This window comes from Solanum dulcamara, chromosome 12 (genome assembly GCF_947179165.1).
Source record: "Solanum dulcamara chromosome 12, daSolDulc1.2, whole genome shotgun sequence".
NCBI lineage: Eukaryota > Viridiplantae > Streptophyta > Magnoliopsida > Solanales > Solanaceae > Solanum > Solanum dulcamara.
In genome coordinates, this window is record NC_077248.1 from 5,055,057 (window position 1) to 5,072,276 (window position 17,220).

General features: G+C 31.6%; 1 protein-coding gene and 1 non-coding gene across 4 annotated transcripts; both read right to left on the bottom strand.

Annotated features, from left to right (window-relative positions):
* Positions 1–8,501: 8,501 nt before the first annotated feature.
* Positions 8,502–8,661, bottom strand: LOC129877959 (U1 spliceosomal RNA). The gene has a single exon (XR_008763674.1). It is a non-coding gene; the product is annotated as a U1 spliceosomal RNA (small nuclear RNA).
* A 1,295-nt stretch (positions 8,662–9,956) lies between these two features.
* On the bottom strand, positions 9,957–14,450 carry LOC129876025 (splicing factor U2af small subunit B-like). 3 transcript variants are annotated; one of them, XM_055951307.1, is made up of 6 exons: positions 14,077–14,450; positions 12,484–12,570; positions 12,317–12,398; positions 11,659–11,785; positions 10,970–11,532; positions 9,957–10,334 (listed from the first exon to the last, which is right to left on the bottom strand). In XM_055951307.1, exons 1-5 carry the CDS (start codon positions 14,311–14,313, stop codon positions 11,013–11,015), a joined length of 1,053 nt encoding a protein of 350 aa, XP_055807282.1. In that variant the 5' UTR covers positions 14,314–14,450; the 3' UTR covers positions 9,957–10,334; positions 10,970–11,012. The 3 variants fall into 3 exon arrangements, with proteins under 3 accessions (XP_055807282.1, XP_055807281.1, XP_055807283.1); XM_055951306.1 differs by having other exon boundaries at positions 9,957–10,263; positions 14,077–14,449; XM_055951308.1 differs by lacking the exon at positions 9,957–10,334 and adding an exon at positions 10,341–10,867.
* Positions 14,451–17,220: the final 2,770 nt, after the last annotated feature.

Sequence of the window (17,220 nt, forward strand, 5' to 3'; positions counted from 1 at the left end):
TTAATGCCATCAAGTTTTATATATATAATAATTTCTTTTCTTTTCTTTTTATTATTTTTTTTCTTCTTTTTCTTTTCTACTCAATTATGTATCAAAATTAATAAACCCTATCCTTTTTCCTTTAATAATTGGTATAGAATGTTAAGTAAAATACCAACTTAGCCCACTAATTAAATTAGTTATTTAAATTTACCCCTCAACTAAATAAATATGGTTATCGAATAGTCTAAAGTACTCATAAAAATATACGTAATGCGTCTTTTATGAAATAAAAAGCTCTATTTCTCAAAACGACATAATGGATCGTTACAATTAATTTATTTAGATTTGTTTAATTCTAGGTTTATCGGTTCTTAACGGTTTGAAGTTTTTTCTTATCAAGTTAACCGATAACCCGATAATAAATTAATAAATTCTATTTATACCATTCAATATGTAAAGTCCTTGACTTAGACTTTAGTTTCATACTTTTATTTCTGGTTGTCTCAAACTCTCGATTATTTTACAATGTGGCAATATTTGCTTTTGAGTAAGATGCAATCCATCAACTTATGTGCATGGTTCATTCGTTTGTCACCATTTCTAAGTGATTTTCAAAAAAAAATCGTGTCAAATCTTAACGGTTAAATCGATAACCGATAAACCTAATCGATAAACTTCAAAATCACTCTGAAGCAACCGATACGAAGCAGTATTTCTAATAAAGTGTTTCAATTAGACACTTTCATTTTAAATTTTACAAAAAAAATTGCGTGTGTTTTCATTCGTCTATGATTTTGTTAAGTTAATCACATAAAATATGTCATCTCCTTTTTAATTATACACACCAAAATCAAGAAAAAGACTCATGAAATTTTACGGCTTATTGAGGAAACTATGTATAACTAAAAGAGATGAAGTAACATATTTTATATGTTAACCTAACTATCTAATAAACGAATGACAACACACACACAAAATTCAAGTCCAAATTGAAAATGTTTTATTGAAATATTTTATTAAGAGTTGACATATTCAATTAAAATATAGCTTAATTTAAATATCTAAATAAAGTATTTTAAAAAATACAACGTACTGACTATGTATTAGACCATCTCCAATTTAACACCAAAATTTACACCAAATTCTATATTTAGTGTAAAATTTGGTGTTTTGGTGCTCCAAAAAATTTGATGTGTTTGGTGTAACACTATTCATCACACCAATTTTACATTTTGAATATTTTAATAGTATTTCATTATACAATACTTTTAATTAAACATTATATAAATCGTATGTTTTAATTAAACATTTCCTTATTTTTATGTAATATTTTTATAATATTAATTTTAGTTTAAAAAGTTAATTTCTTATAAATTATTTTTCTATACGTGAATTTTTTAAAATTAAATTTAATGTTAATTCTAATATAAATTTTAATTGGATATAATTACAATTAATCTTTATAAAAATTAAATATTCAAAAATATAAATTAGTGGACAAATAATACAATGTACTTTAAAATTATCGAAAATAATAAACATTCAACAAACTAGTAATTGACATACATCAAAAATTGAAATATAAAATACATAATAATTTTAAAGAGTACAACAAAATATTATGATTTACAAAAATTACAACAACTTAATAATCTGATAGATTATTTCCAAATCTACCCATATATATATATATATATATATATATATATATATATATATATATATATATATATATATATATATGGATTGTATGGGGCCGAAGTTGTTGTGTCTATGGTTGCTGCTGCTGAAATTGTTGATTTCTTTTTTTCATTATTCGAATTTGTTCTTGTCGAACAAATTCACAAAAAATTTGGACCAACAATATCATTCAAATTCATAAATATAATTTTATTTTATTCTTTATATTCTGTAAATTTCAAAGCTCTATCTTTCAACAATTTCTTGCTCGACATAAAAAAATTAAGGACAAAAAAGCTCATTTTGAACTATTTAATATATTAATAAAGCATTTATAGGAGCAGCGTAGTGATCTTAAAAGTTGAATATTCATATAGAATTTAAAATAAAATTTTCAATTGTGTTATGTTTATTTAATTCTATTTCGTTAATGATTTCACTTTTATTTGTGTTATCCATTATTATGTATAATATGTAATGTTTGCTAGCAATTTATGAAAATTATATATAGTAAATGTTTTAGAAAGAATTTTGTTTTGTGAAATAAGAAAATATAAGTGAAATAAGAAATAATAATTTAATATTTCCTCTATTTCATATTAACTAAATTTGTGAGGTAATGCATATATATTAAGAAAAAATATTTAACGACATAATTTGAACCATATTTTCCACTATTGTCCTTTGTAAAATCATAAATATAACTTTGTAAGTAGTGTGATTTATTTTCTAGAAAATATAAAACTTCAATAAATGAAAGGGCAAACATGAAAAAAAATTTAAATATCCATTTTAAATTTTGAACGATAAAAAATTTCTCAAAAATTCAATTAATATAAAATAGAGGGAATAACGAAAACAGAGAAATAGATTCATTTTTAGTATAAAATTTGATGCAATAGATTTGAATTAGTTTACGCTAAAAATAGTGTTGACGCCAAATTTGGATGGGATATGCTCTTAAGCCAAACTTTATCGGAGAAACAAACAAATAATTGGTCAATTTTCAAACCTAACACTCGTTATTTCCTAGGTAAAAGAATCTTTCCATTTCCCGATGTCGCTTTTTCTTATTTCTTTTTCGATTAATTATATTCAAGTATAAATTTATTCATATCAAATATTTTATATTAAATTAATGATATAATATCTTATATAATTTTAACACTATGCGTTCTCACTTTAAAATGTAGCATTCTCACTTTAATTTGTTGATTATTAAAATTAACTATTTAATTAAATATGTATATAAATTTTTTGATTAATTAAAAGGCGTTTGGATATAAATTGGATAACATTTGAAAATAATAGTATTTGATGTCAAGTTTAAAAATGATATCTGGGAATTGATGTTTTATTTGGAATTAAAAAACTGTTATAGTTTAGTGAATGAAAATTTAGAAAAGATTGAAAATTCCTAAAGATCTATTTTTAGAAATTCAAACTGTGGTCCACTAGATGAAATAAGGACACAATTAAACTAGTTTCAATAAGTTAGAGATATTCTTAACTTTTTTGCGATACTATAATTGTTATTCTGACACATTAATCTTTTTGGTCACACTGTAACCAAAAAGTGACGTCTTGTCTTATATGACAAGTTGGTAGATGGAAATTTTAATTTATAAATTTTATTTTGTTTTTATTTATTTCATAATCTTTTGAAGTTAAATATTTATATTTTTGTCTGAATAACAAGAAACGTGTATCACATTAATTAAAATAAAATTTACATCTTGATCTTTTTATACGAAGAACAAGAAACATATTTATCGTCACTGAGATAGTCTAATATGTCGTAAAACCAATTGTAACTTTTAGTTTGATATTATCATTGGTAGATTTGTTTGTTAACAATTGACAATATTTATATGGTCGAAGGCAAAATCTTTTTCCCCCCAAATTTATGTAAAGCTTGCTATATTGGAACTTTATTAAAGATCATATTTTTTCATCAAGCTAACTTTTGAATGATTAGTTAATTTTGTCTTTTATTATGATATAATATACACTCTAATTTTACTTTTAAATTAATAATCTCGAAATAATCAATGAACTTTTAAAATAAATATAGAGTTTGAATTAAAATTACTAAGTTCAATTGAATTTGTAACTAACAATTTTCCTTTGCATTTGGAATTAATTTGCAAGACTTATCATGATTTCAATTTGTATAAAAGCGGATTTTATGAACCAATAAAAATTATGATAAGATGAATCTGATTTCTTCACTCTTGAGTAAAGATTTCAGTCTTTAAGTATAATTTTTATTATTATTAAAAGCACTTTTTTTTATATGTCTTATGTAACACGAACTAAACTAAAATTAATCAAAATCTTAAAATATATTCAAACATCAAAATAATTTTTTTAAAAAACAAATTTTATGCTTGGAAAAAGCCCACAGTTGACCAATTGATAGGACTCAGGAGTATATGCAACCGATTTTCTAGGTAGTTTGATTTGCTACTAATAGTAATATTTTATTGGTGCAATTTTTTATGTTATTTTTTCAAATTTCAGTTGAAAAGGACAATACAATCATTGTTGTTGTTATTGTTGTTGTAACCGTCATATTAACTTTTTGGTCATATAAGCTAAGAAGCGATATCTTGTCTTATAGTTTGTTTGATCAATCTTTTAAAGTTAGTTTACTTTGAAAAAATAATTTTAATTAAAATTTTTTTAAAGTAAAATAAAATAATAGTTTGTGTTGACTAATTAATTTAAAACTCAGTTTTACTAGTATTAGAACAATTTTATGCTTAATCTTTCATGAAGGCTTTTGGCTCTGAGTGTGATAACTCTTCTTAATTAAAGATTTATTTCCATACAACTTCTTTGATAAACACTAACATAAGAACTCAAATTCACACAAATAGCGTATGTAAACCTTGAAAATAAATAAAATAACTATACGACTTTTCCAAAATTTTGTACTATAAAACTTGCTAATTTTGGAGTTGAGCATAATATATAAAATTGTTATCATAATTAGTAATTTCCATTCGTATTGCCCTTCTTATTAATTTCTGTTGTACGTATCAAGAACTTGCTGGAAAGTATCATTATCTTCATTTATTATTTCTGGTTAACTAATTTATAAAACTTATCACAATTATTATGAATTGTGCAGATTAAACGAACTTAATCAATTCCAGTTTGTATGGGAGATCTTAATTTCTTTCCGTTCATTTTTTATTTGTCTACTATACTAAAAATATAATTTTTTTTATTTGTCATTTTTAGCATATTAAGAAAAAAATATATTATTTTCATATTTTTTTTCTCAATATTACTTACTTATTCTCCAAATCATGTCTCAACATTTCAGAGAATATACCAATTAATACGACTATTGTGATAAAATTTTATATTAATTATTAATTTTTATGGGGAGTGTAAATTTAAATAAATTTTACCTAAATCCCATAGTGATTCTTCTCAATTACACTATATCCCTACTCTTTTAAAAACTATCCGAAATCCCTTTTTTTGGTGGAATCCGGATACATTACGTACGTCCTGATACATCACTTTACGTGATGTGTCCGACCAATTCATTACGTAAAGTAATGTATCCGACATCCAGATACATCGTGTAAATTTAAAGTGTACAAGTAAAAATAAAGTAAGTAGTTGGCCCACTTTTTATACCAAACCTTCGTTACTTCTGAGGTAAAGAATCTTATCTTCACATGCTTTCGTTTTCTTTTTATTCGCCTTTTATTATTATGTTTTCACTTGAGCTAATTATATCTAGGGCAGAAATTTATTTGTATCGCGTGTTTGTAGTTTGTACTAAGTAAATGAATGTAAAATACATATTTTTTCACTTTAATTTGTTGATTATTAAGACTCCATGATTTTACGAAAAACTCATGAATATCATCAGAGAAGTAGATTTTTTAATATGCAGAATACTTACTAATCACTGCTAAAAATGAATGAATTCTTGATATGGGAAGAATTATCGATTAACATTAGAGATGAAGACTTGTGTATCTGGAGAGAAAGATATCTTATACGCATTTTCTCTCTTCTTCTGAAAAACACTGAAGGACTAATTTAATTGGTCTTCACATTAACTTCACATTTTACATCACTTATGCACCTGATATAGATGATCCTCATTTTGACTCGATATGCCATATTATTTGACACATAATATAAACTTTTAGCCAATGGAGCGAGCCCATTAAATAAAATAGCCCAATAAAATTGGACTTACTTTACAATCATATGTTGAACTTAACATAACTCTAATTTAATCTCGATTTAAGCTTTGATATTTTATTGAATTGTCCAAATAGGATGGATGAGCAACTATCGGTGCCACCGCTTTTCGTGTTACTCTTGTTTGTGAATCTTTTGGTCGGTTTTGTTACTTTAATACTTTTTGAGGATTATATGACAATTTATCTTTTTGGATTATATTGTTTTCGGATATAGATCACATAGGATTAAGGGGTTGATTTAATTTCTTTTAAAATAAAAATTATATTATTTAAATATAATTACAATTATCCCTTATATATATATATAGTACTTTTTCATATTTTAAGTCTTAATTCTGACTCTGAATTGCCTTGAATTTTTCTTTTTGGCTGAGCTATTGTCTTTGATTGGAAAAAAATCTATTTCTTTTTAAAAATAAAAATAAAATTGTACGTGAGAGTATTTATGTATAATAAAAATACCTTTTAACGGCAAGAAATATATATACATTAACAAAAAATGTTAAAGTTTTTAGCTCCAGTAGTTAATTGTCATTAGATCCAATGTGACTATGTAGACTTTAGAGACATTTACAATAAATATTAATTGGTGCTAAAGATTATTTTTGGTATGGTATCTAATGTGTTTACTTCATCATGGGTAACAAAAGTGATAGGATTATTTATAAATTAATTAAGAAGTAATTTACTCAAAATGACAAAGTACTCTACAATAAAAAAATTTAATAACCTTAATAATTAGTATTTTCTTCATTTTATTTGATTTGATTCATAAAATACTAAAAAATTCAAAGAATTGATAAATACGAGGAGAGTTGACAAGAAAGAACAATAAATGTATGGTCCAAGAGCTACATTGGAATTATTCTGCCACAACTACCAAGCTAGCTCTGTACAAACATTGTATCCACCACTCTCACTATCCAATATTTCTACCTCCGATTCATATTACTCGACTCTTATTGATCTAACATATTTGTTAAAAAGAATTTTTATTAAAGGTGTATTAAATTATGTGAAATGATTAAAAATAATGGGATTACTATGAAGGCATAGAATAATTACTATGAGGATATTTTGATAAAAATATTACTTTTTAAAATTTCGTCATTAATTTTTATTTAAATAACGATAAAAAAATTATAATAAAATAAAAAATATTTTATTTCTTAAATTTTTTCTAAAATTGAAGTAGAATAAATATTTTCCAATTACAAATATCATCATTGGGAAAAGAATGTGTTCAAAATGAAAAGAAAGAATATATTTATTTGGAAAAGCTCATTTTTGACCAGTAACAATAAGCGCATTTTGGACCAAATTATTGATAACAAGAGCATTTTTGGACTAAATTATCAACTGAAGACATTTTTATACATTTCATCTAGTTTAAGGACATTTTTGACTCTTTTTCTCTTCTAAATTTGATTACTGCTACTTTATATAGTATGGAGAAAATTAAAAACTATCTTAATTTGCTAAATTGAACAAGTAAAATAAAATATGTATTTTTAATATAAAAATCAAGTAAATTAATCTTGAAATTTGTGTTCCTAGTAATATGAGGGCAATTTTATTACGCAATGACATTTATGTGGAGCTATGAACTATTCAAGAAAGTATAAGTTATAGCAAGACAATAGAGATCAAATAACTCATATTTGAGGAAGATACGAACTACTACTACTCTCTCAAATAGTCAAATGTATGTCTGGTCTTTATCAAATTTTGTTGATCACCTTTTAAAACAAATTTTTTATATCATGCTTTGATTACATATTTTTCAAGTTGATGGTTTATCGAAAACAATATCTCTACTCTCACAAAAGTAGGAGTAGCGACCATGTAACTCTTTCCCTCCCCAAATTCTTTCTACAACAAGCCAAAATTCCTTTGTGATACGAGAAGTATACTTGTTCTCAAGTTTGATCTTTATTCCAACAACCTTTTTTTCCATGCCTATGTTGTTATTCAATCTGTATTAGTAAAATACTGAAAGCAATAACTTTGGAGAAAATAATAAACAATTATTTATATCCAAACACCGTTAATCAAGAACCCACTGAATGCATAGTGTATACTTAAGAATCTCTCAATTGATTTCCAAAGCCAAAGTCAGGCCAACCAACGATGATGCGAAGGAGTCTCTCTTTCTAACTCTTTTAACAACATTTCTTTATTTAAACATTTCAACTTTTTTTTCTATCACCGACAAAGGAGAAATGATTTTGAACACTTCATATTCCCTCCCTTTCCTATTTATTCTTTACTAATACTCCCAACATTTGTGACTCTCGAGTGCTTGTGAATTTAAGATTAAAATAGTTGTTAGTTGAGACGTCAATTCTATTACCTAAGCTATGATTCTAGTGATGATGCTGACAAATGAGAAAAGAACAACTCTCCTCTAATTTGATTTAATGACACCAAACAAAAACTTGTGAAAAACTATGCTAATTGATAGTGTCCTTAACAAAATGATTAAGATAAAATCATTGAATCTTCTTTTTTAAGTAATCCAAAACACAAAAAGTCACCAGATATGCTTAAGACAAAATTTAACAAAGATACATTGAGCTAAATATTAGACTAAGTTTTGGGCAGGAGCCGCGCGGACGCAGGCCCCCTCTACCACAAATTATGACATAGGCTCGACCACTTGAGCCGACCTTAAACTAGCACCCTTCCTAAGTGCAATGGAAGTCACTAGCCTAGGCCATGGATCTTATTGATCACCCATTGACCCCGTCCAGGTAAGTAGGTTTATCAAACAACCCAGTCCATGTTTATACCAGCATACTGCTCACTTTTTCCTCTGTGTTTTCGATGTGGTAAGGTATCGTTAATTATCTTTTGGAGTAATATAAGAGATGAAAGAGTTAATAATAGTTCCGTTTAATTATTACTCTTCAGTCCAAAAGAAATATACAACGCATTTACAGATACTATAAACAACTAATTAAGATTTTCATAGCTTGTATTTCAGATCATATCAATTTTCATTAAAATTATTTTACAGATTGTTCATTTCCCAAGTTACTCAGTGGAGAATGAATTTGGTGGATGTAATTAAGCTCGAACAAAGTGAGAGGGTCTTTCGGCTTCCTCAGGGCCGTGTGAAATTTAAACTTGCTTTACCAACCATGTGATGATTCAAGTCCGTAGTAGGCGTAGCTCGTAGGGTGCAAATTAGGTGTTTAATCAGCAGGTTGCTGCTTATTTTTGGACGAGTCAAAACAGATCTGATCAATAGATCAAGAAATTGTATCTTGCTATTTTGTTGTCTATTTTCTTACAATTTTGCATCGTATACCTTTCTTTTGAGTCAAAGGTCCATCGGAAACCGTCTCTCTACCTCACAAAGTAGGGATAACATCTTCACATATCCTACCCTCCTCATACCTCACCTGTAGAATTAATTACAATGGGTATGTTATTGTAATAGTATACATTGAGAAAACATGGGTTAAGTAATTGTCGATATTCCAACCCGTCCAACATAAACCAAAAGTTAGCTTCATGTACCCAATTTAAAAATGCTTATGTGAAAACAAAATACGTTCCAATGATGCACCTAGTTTGTTTAGCACAAGCTTTTTTTCTCTTAATTGCAAATCATCCCATTAAGTATAAAGATAAAATAAAGTTTTTTGAAGAGGCTGAATTGAAAACGATAACATCCAGTTTATTGATAACACCTAAAAAAGAAGCAATCTCAAATCAACAATTTCAAGAATAAGGTAGATTGGCGCAGATATTGTTTCAGTTATCTGGTTAAATTTCCAGAAAGCGCATACTAATATCCCCATTCATAAGTCTTAAGACCTACATCTATAAATTGGAAGGTCCGAACGATCCACCCTGCAATCAGTTGTTAGAATCAATAAGTCATAAATCTAAGATCTACATCTATAAATTGGAAGGTCCGAATGATCCACTCTGCAATCAGTTGTTAGAATCAGTAAGTCTTCAAAGTGTTCATTTGAGATCACTACAGGATAAATATGGCTTCAACAATGCAGTGAAAGGAACTGCAAAAGAAGTTGAGACTGCAAGTCAAGCAAGAAGCAACTAGCACATAAATATCCTGCTTTCTTCAGCAAATTTGTTTCAACAGAATCCTCCAAACCACTGAAAGTAAACACGATTAAATACTGAAACAAAACTCAACCCAACAGGTTACGGACCAGTACAGTTATACACAACACTATTGTCTTCGAGGATATAAACCTGTAATGCCTAATAAATGGTAAAACTCCAAAACAGAAAGTAGAACTTCAGAGGTCCATGGACTTGGTTCCTTCACTTCTCGCCATTCCTAGCATGTTAAAAGTCCTGTGGACTCGTCTGCAGCAGAGAAAACCTGTATACAAGACCATTGTAAGCTGCTATGTAAAGGTAGGCACGACCACTGCAAAGCAGGAACCTTTTAACCTGCAAAAGCTTGGAATAGATAACATCAATCTTATAAGAATGACAAACTCTATGTTTTATCCTAGAAAGAGAGAAGCCTCTTGCCTGTAGACAACTAACAAATCTAAGGTGGGCAGAATTCTTGGAAGGGATATGTTTTAACTCCCAATCACTTACTCAAATGTTTCATTTTCAGGAAGAATAAACTAGGGTGAGAAAAGACCATTTGACCAAAGGCCCTAAAGTTAAAAGATGTTCTATCAATTAACAGGTGCTATATTACTGCTGGCTGGTTCCCTAAATTAGAAATAAATAGTGTCAACAGGAGACAGGAAAAAGGACATTGGAAAAATTAAGAAGAAAAATTGAGCACTGCAAGCTTCACTGTGCAAGCAACGGATGCATCAGAGTCGGGAAAAATGGCAGTGTTCCTAAGTAGGCCTCACTATGATCCCTGTTAAACAAAGTCCTGTACTTTAAAATTTGGTAAAAAGAAGACAAAAGATGGGTTATGCTTTTTTCAAAATCATAGGACAGTGGACCTGTACTCCACCCTGCACAGTGGAAAATGGACAGTGAGCTATACTTCTGCAATGTGCCACTATGATTGAAAGACATTCAGGTGAAAAAATAAGTACGATGGAAGTACCACTAACCAGAGCAACACTACTATTAGCAGCCATCACTTCCAGTTTCTACCTACTGCTGCTTCGGGAAATCATCATCAAACTGTTCTCCATAGTGATCACCACCATCATTCCTGCCATTGTCAGTGTCAAAATTATCGTATTTAGCAGAATCTGCCTCTTCTTTCTCTCTATTCCATTGCTCAATCTTTGCCCTCCTCTCAGCACTGCCTTCCCTGTCTTCCCTACGTGTCCCACCGCCATGATTCCTCCCAGATCCTGCCTCTTCCTTTTCCCTGTTCCATTGTTCAATCTTTGCTCTTCTCTCCTCACTTCCTTCCCTAATTGGACTTCTATTTCTCCTTCCCCCAGGACTTCTGCTGTGTCCGCTCCTTCGTCCAGGACTTCTGCTTCTAGGCCTTCTCCCTCTATCATGGTAGCGATCACCACCTCCTCCACCTCCTCTTCTACCAAAACCACGGCCTCCCTGTGGGCGCTGCTCTTCGAAATTGCGATTACCACGCGGACTTCGGCTTCTACTATGGCTGCGCCTTCGCCTACTACTCTTCCCAAATAATTGCCGCCTCAACTCCCTTCAACACACAAAAAAAACCACAAATGCATTAGCCACCAAATACCAAGATTAGCAAGGTCAAGCAAAGAGAGTTGGGGATGTCTGCGTGATGGGAGAGGAAGAGGAGGGATGGGGAGATAAGAACCTGCTTATCTTTTTCAGATGCATGAAGTTGCAATAGCCGCCTCGGTTACATACATTTTCCTCATACTGCCTACAAGTGGCTTCCCGGAAATCAGTCACTGGGGAGAAGTCGACAATGATTGGACGTCCTAAAAAAATTTCAAATTTCATTATTGTCAGCCATAGAGTTTGAGTTTTAGGTCCAACAAAGAACCGAAAGTACATAACAAAAAAGGGATTTGATTTGTTCCTTTACATTATAAATTATAGAATCAGCTTTGAAATAAACTATGCCCCCTGCAAAATAAAATACTCCATCATCCAAAACCCAAATTTCCTTGAACCTCATTTGGGATATACATGATTTAAAGACTGCAATAATGTTGGCTTAAAGACACTGACAAGTGCAACAATCAGCATAATATTGTACATAAGTCTCCAGAAAATGAAGATGGTGAGGGAGCAACAGCTTGAAAGATATCTGCCTAATAGATACACTATGGGTCAATTGCATATAACCAAAAACCACCTATATTGATCTTATATAAGATACATACTGAGTTCCTCAGGTTATTTTCCACAGAAACAACAAAGTCACCAGAAAAACCATACCAAAACTAACTACTAACACAATCAAACCAAAAAATAAACATCATTCAACCAAAATGAGTAGAAATAACCTGCATAAAATCTTCCAGTAAGATTCTGAAGAGCACTTGCAGCATGATCTTCCTCTCTGAACTGGACATAAACATTACCAACCTACGGAAAGAGGGACAACATCACTCAGACGGTCAGACGAGAGTAAATCACCACAGCAAAGTACATGTGAGAGAAGTGGGCATACCATGTGGTCAGCTAAATTGTCGCAGATGTTAAGGTTTTCAAGCTCTCCATACTTGCTAAGCTCTTCAAACAAATCTTCATAGAAGTCCTGCATGTTCAATGGTGATTGCATATTTCATACCCATGAAATCAAGAGGAAACACAGGATAATAAATCAACCTACTTTTACTCGGACAGGATACCATTAGTAACTTGAAAAACAAATAACCTAAACGTAAAACAAACCTCAAATTTCCTCTAAAAGATGTCACCACAGCAAGAAACAGATGCTAAAAACGAGGACACCATAATTTTAAATAAGCATTGACACGACTTCCATTTAAGGATGCAATTACATCACACCAAAAATCCATCAGAACACAAACATAAGAGATGGGCTTAAAGTTTGACTGTTTCTGGATTTTCATTGTTCTAAGATTTAACAGCAGTTGTAAATAGAAATGCTATGGTCAATTATATGAGGTCTTCCCGACAGCAAGTTCACTTTTAACAAATCTGCAAAACCCAGTCAATTGACAATGACAAACTTGTGCATACTACACAACATTCAACACAGTTATGAGTTAACTTTCTTATGCTTCACAAAATAGTCTCCCCTACAGGCTACATCCCAGTGGATAGTAGAACAGAACTTAGCAATTAGCCAACAAGTAAAAAGAAATTTATTCTTTTTTGAAACTGGTAACATGACAAAAAGAAAATTTATTCATTACAATTAGTTTGAAACTTCAGCTTTTCTCGGTTTATGAGTGTTTGAAGTTTTATTGCTGTAAGAAAAACAAACGCACTATTACTTATCCAGTCAATTTCCTTCAAAAAGCACATGTAACCTACAGCTAAATAAATTTCCAAGTGTCTCATTGTCACAATCAAAAGCAAACACGTAAGAGAAATGACCTTAGTATGCAAAAGCAACATGGTGGTGCTCATGCACGCATGCTATAAAACTGAAGAGACTTCTAGTTTTGGACTAATGTCCCCCTAATTGCATGTTCAAAGGATAATTTATGGTTAGTGTATGAAGAATACAATCCACCCTGCAAAACTAAAGAGATGATTTTGGCCGCTCCTTCAACTAGTTCCAAAACTTAGAGAACTCAATTACTGTTGAACCAAAAGTGACCAAAAATAACAAACTGGAGGACTCTTTATGTTTAGTGTCAAATCTTAAGAAATTCAATGGACTTCTAAACTTACACAAATACATAGTTGTTCTCCCAAACATGAATTCACAGAAAGATTCCAATCTAAATAATCAATAACCAGGTAAGAAGACATAAATCCACACAATTTGCATATATTTTCAGGCATTCCCTGGACGTGCAAAAACAGAAAATGAATGAACTCCAAATGAAGTATTAACCCAACATATAATAGCAATTCCGCTTACCCAACTTCAATAAAAATAAAAATAAACAAGTATGCATCCATATATACAGAAGTATATGTTTTTCTTCGTGTCTGAGCTGACTTTCTCATAGGCTCAATGAAGCCATATACTCAAAAACCATAAAATTGAAAATCCTAGCTTCGCCACTCGATATAACAACATAGATCCATATACACACACATATACATATATATATATATATACCTCGAAGTGGCGCTGGATCTGGCGGGGATCAAGGGGCTGGCCTTGAGGATCAACACCAGGGGTGATCATATCAGGTCGCTGATACATATTAGATAAAACTAAGGTCGGACTGATGCTAGGCTTTGTGTGAAGCCTGGAACAACGGTCACCATGCCGACACGCACCGATCTTGAAGTAGAAAGGGCAATTTACCCTGTCTTTCTCCGTACCGAATATAGAAGCCAAATGCTCCGCCATGTTTCTCTTGCTTTCTTCTTCTTCTTCTCCAGCACCGCCCCGATTTCAATTTATTGTGAAACTAGGGTTTCTGATTTCGGCTGGGGAGGGGGTTTTCTAATGTGGATTTTTTGGGATACAATGGTAAATTTGTAATTATCGGTTAAGATTGTCAAATAATAATATTGTAGTTTTTTTTTTTTCTCCTGATATCTTCTTCAGGTTTGACACAAAAAAAGAAAAGAAGAGGGAGGGTCAAATAATACCTTTTGGAGCAACTACGAGATATAAATATATTTATTGTGATAGATGAATTAATTTTTTATAATTTTTCAAAAAAAATAGTCTAAACATATTCATAATTTTTTATTGGGATTGCAGTAATATTAAATAGGAAAATGGTCAAATTTTGTACTTCAATTTTGCGAAATGGTTTATATTTGTTCTCTGTTAATTAATAGTTGGTTAGTTCTACTTTTTTCGTTATGAAAATTGACTAGATTTATATAAAGCTTAAATAATGATTAATTACACAATCAAATTGAATTTTCATCTCTAATGGGACTTTATCAGTGTGACTCCATCACCGAAGCTTCTTGTATCATCAATAGGATATCAAAGTTCCACATCGACTTTGTTGAGAGGTAAGGAAGGTTGTTAAAGGAGTTAGGAAATTAGTTAGAAGTAAGGGCAATATAGTCATTTTGCCTAATACACAGTTAGAACTAACTAACCAATTAGTTAGTTAGTTAATATAATACAATGCTCTGTATGTGTATAAGGGCAACTATGTACAGAAAAATAGTTAGGGCATCTTTCACTGTTGAAGCCCCAAAATAAATCTCCTCTCTTCTTCTTCTCTGCTCCCTCTTCTCCGCTTCTTCTTCTCTTCTTCATCTTAACTGTTTCTCCATTTCTGGACTGCAAGCAGAGCTCAAATAAGCTCATGGTATCAGAGCATGATCTCTGTAACGAGTGCGCATAGCTGATTCAAAGACTCGAAGGTCAGAGTCAAAGAATCGATCAAAGCGATTAGTTCGTAGATTGTAGATCTAAGCTACGTCGAAGCTAAATCTGCAACAAACACTGACTTCAGCAACAAAGTTGAAGAAATGACAGGTGAAGCTGTAGATTCAGCACAACGAGTGAGTATACCAAGTTCAGCAAACTCAGCAGGTAACAATGGACAAGGTATCGACTATAATCACCATCTCTTCCTTAGTCCCACGGATGTGAGTGGTATAAGTATCATATCGTTTCAGTTACAAGGTGTTGAAAACTACACCCTGTGGAATCGATCAATCAAATTGGCACTGTTAGGTAGAAACAAGTTAGGGCTTGTGGATGGAACGTGTAGAAAAGAAATGTATGTTGAAGAACTGTGGGGCCAATGGGAAAGAGCAAATGCAATTGTGTTGTCATGGCTTATGAACTCAGTCTCGAAGAGTTTGTTGAGTGGAATCGCGTTTGCATCAAATGCTTCAAATGTATGGACTGATCTGCAGGAGAGGTTCGACAGAGTTGACGGATCAAGAACTTATAGCCTACACAAAGAAATAGCTACATTGCAACAAGGAACAACTTCTGTATCAGCTTATTATACAAGGCTGAAAGCATTGTGGGATGAGTTTGAAGTGTTAGTGCCCTCGCCTTGCTGCAATTGTGAGAAATCCAGAGGTTTTGTAGCGCATATGAATAGACAAAAGTTGTATCAGTTTCTAATGGGGCTGAATGACACATATCATCAAGCTAGGAGTCAGATTCTCATGATAGATCCCTTACCTACTGTCAATCAAGCTTATGCTATGATAGTAGGAGATGAGAGTCAAAAGGCTGTAGTTACAGGAATCAACAATTTGGGGCTGTATGCATCATCTTCTGATTCAGTAGCTATGTACTCCAGAGTTGGCAACAGTTCAGGTATTAACAATAGGTTCAAGAAAAATACATCATTAATCTGTGATTTTTGTAAGTGTAGGGGACACACCAAAGAGACCTGTTACAAGGTGGTGGGGTACCCCCCAGATTTCAAGTCCAAAAGGAAGTTTCAGAGTGCAAACATGGTTCATGGAGATACCAATTGCCATACGAATCACCAGTCAAGTCAGGCTAACTTCTCTTATGGCTTAAACACAAATGTGACTGATGAAGCATTGTGGGGCAGAAATAGCACAGTGCAGAATACTGCAGACAAATCACCAATTTCTACTTCAAACAAGGCAGCTGAGAGAGAGGTCAAACAACTACTCCAAGGCTGTACATTTACAAAAGATCAATATGAACAAATTCTTATGATGATGAATCAACAGACTGGTTCAAGGGCAAATGCACCTGATTGCAATAAGGCAAATAATGCAGGTAAGGCCCTATTTGTAACTGAAAAAAGTGAAGTGTGGATTGTGGATACAGGTGCAACAAACCATATGGTGTCTAAACTGGAGATGCTACTAAAGGAGTCTGTGCTTCAACTTAACACTCCTAAGGATGTGTGTCTACCAAATGGTGGTACCACTAAAGTAACTCATATTGGTTCTTGTAGCCTACAATCTAGAAGTATGATTACTAATGTGTTTCATATTCCAGAGTTCAAGTATAACTTGATGTCTGTCAGCAAGATAACCAAGGAATTAGGCTGCTCTGTCTCCTTCTTCCCTGACTTCTGTGTTTTCCAGGAACTCTACACTGGGAAGGTGAAGGAAGTTGGTAAAGAGGAAGGGGGTCTATATCTGCTATGGAGCCAATTAACTCAAGGTGATGCAAGTAATCCCAAGGAGTCTGCAAACTCTGTTGATGCTGCATATTCAACAGACAAGGAAACAGATATGGAACTATGGCATAAAAGGCTAGGACATGTGTCTTCAGCTGTACTAGCTAAGATGTTCACTATGAATAAAGTTAGTATGTGTAAGGTGTCTGAATGCTTGGTAT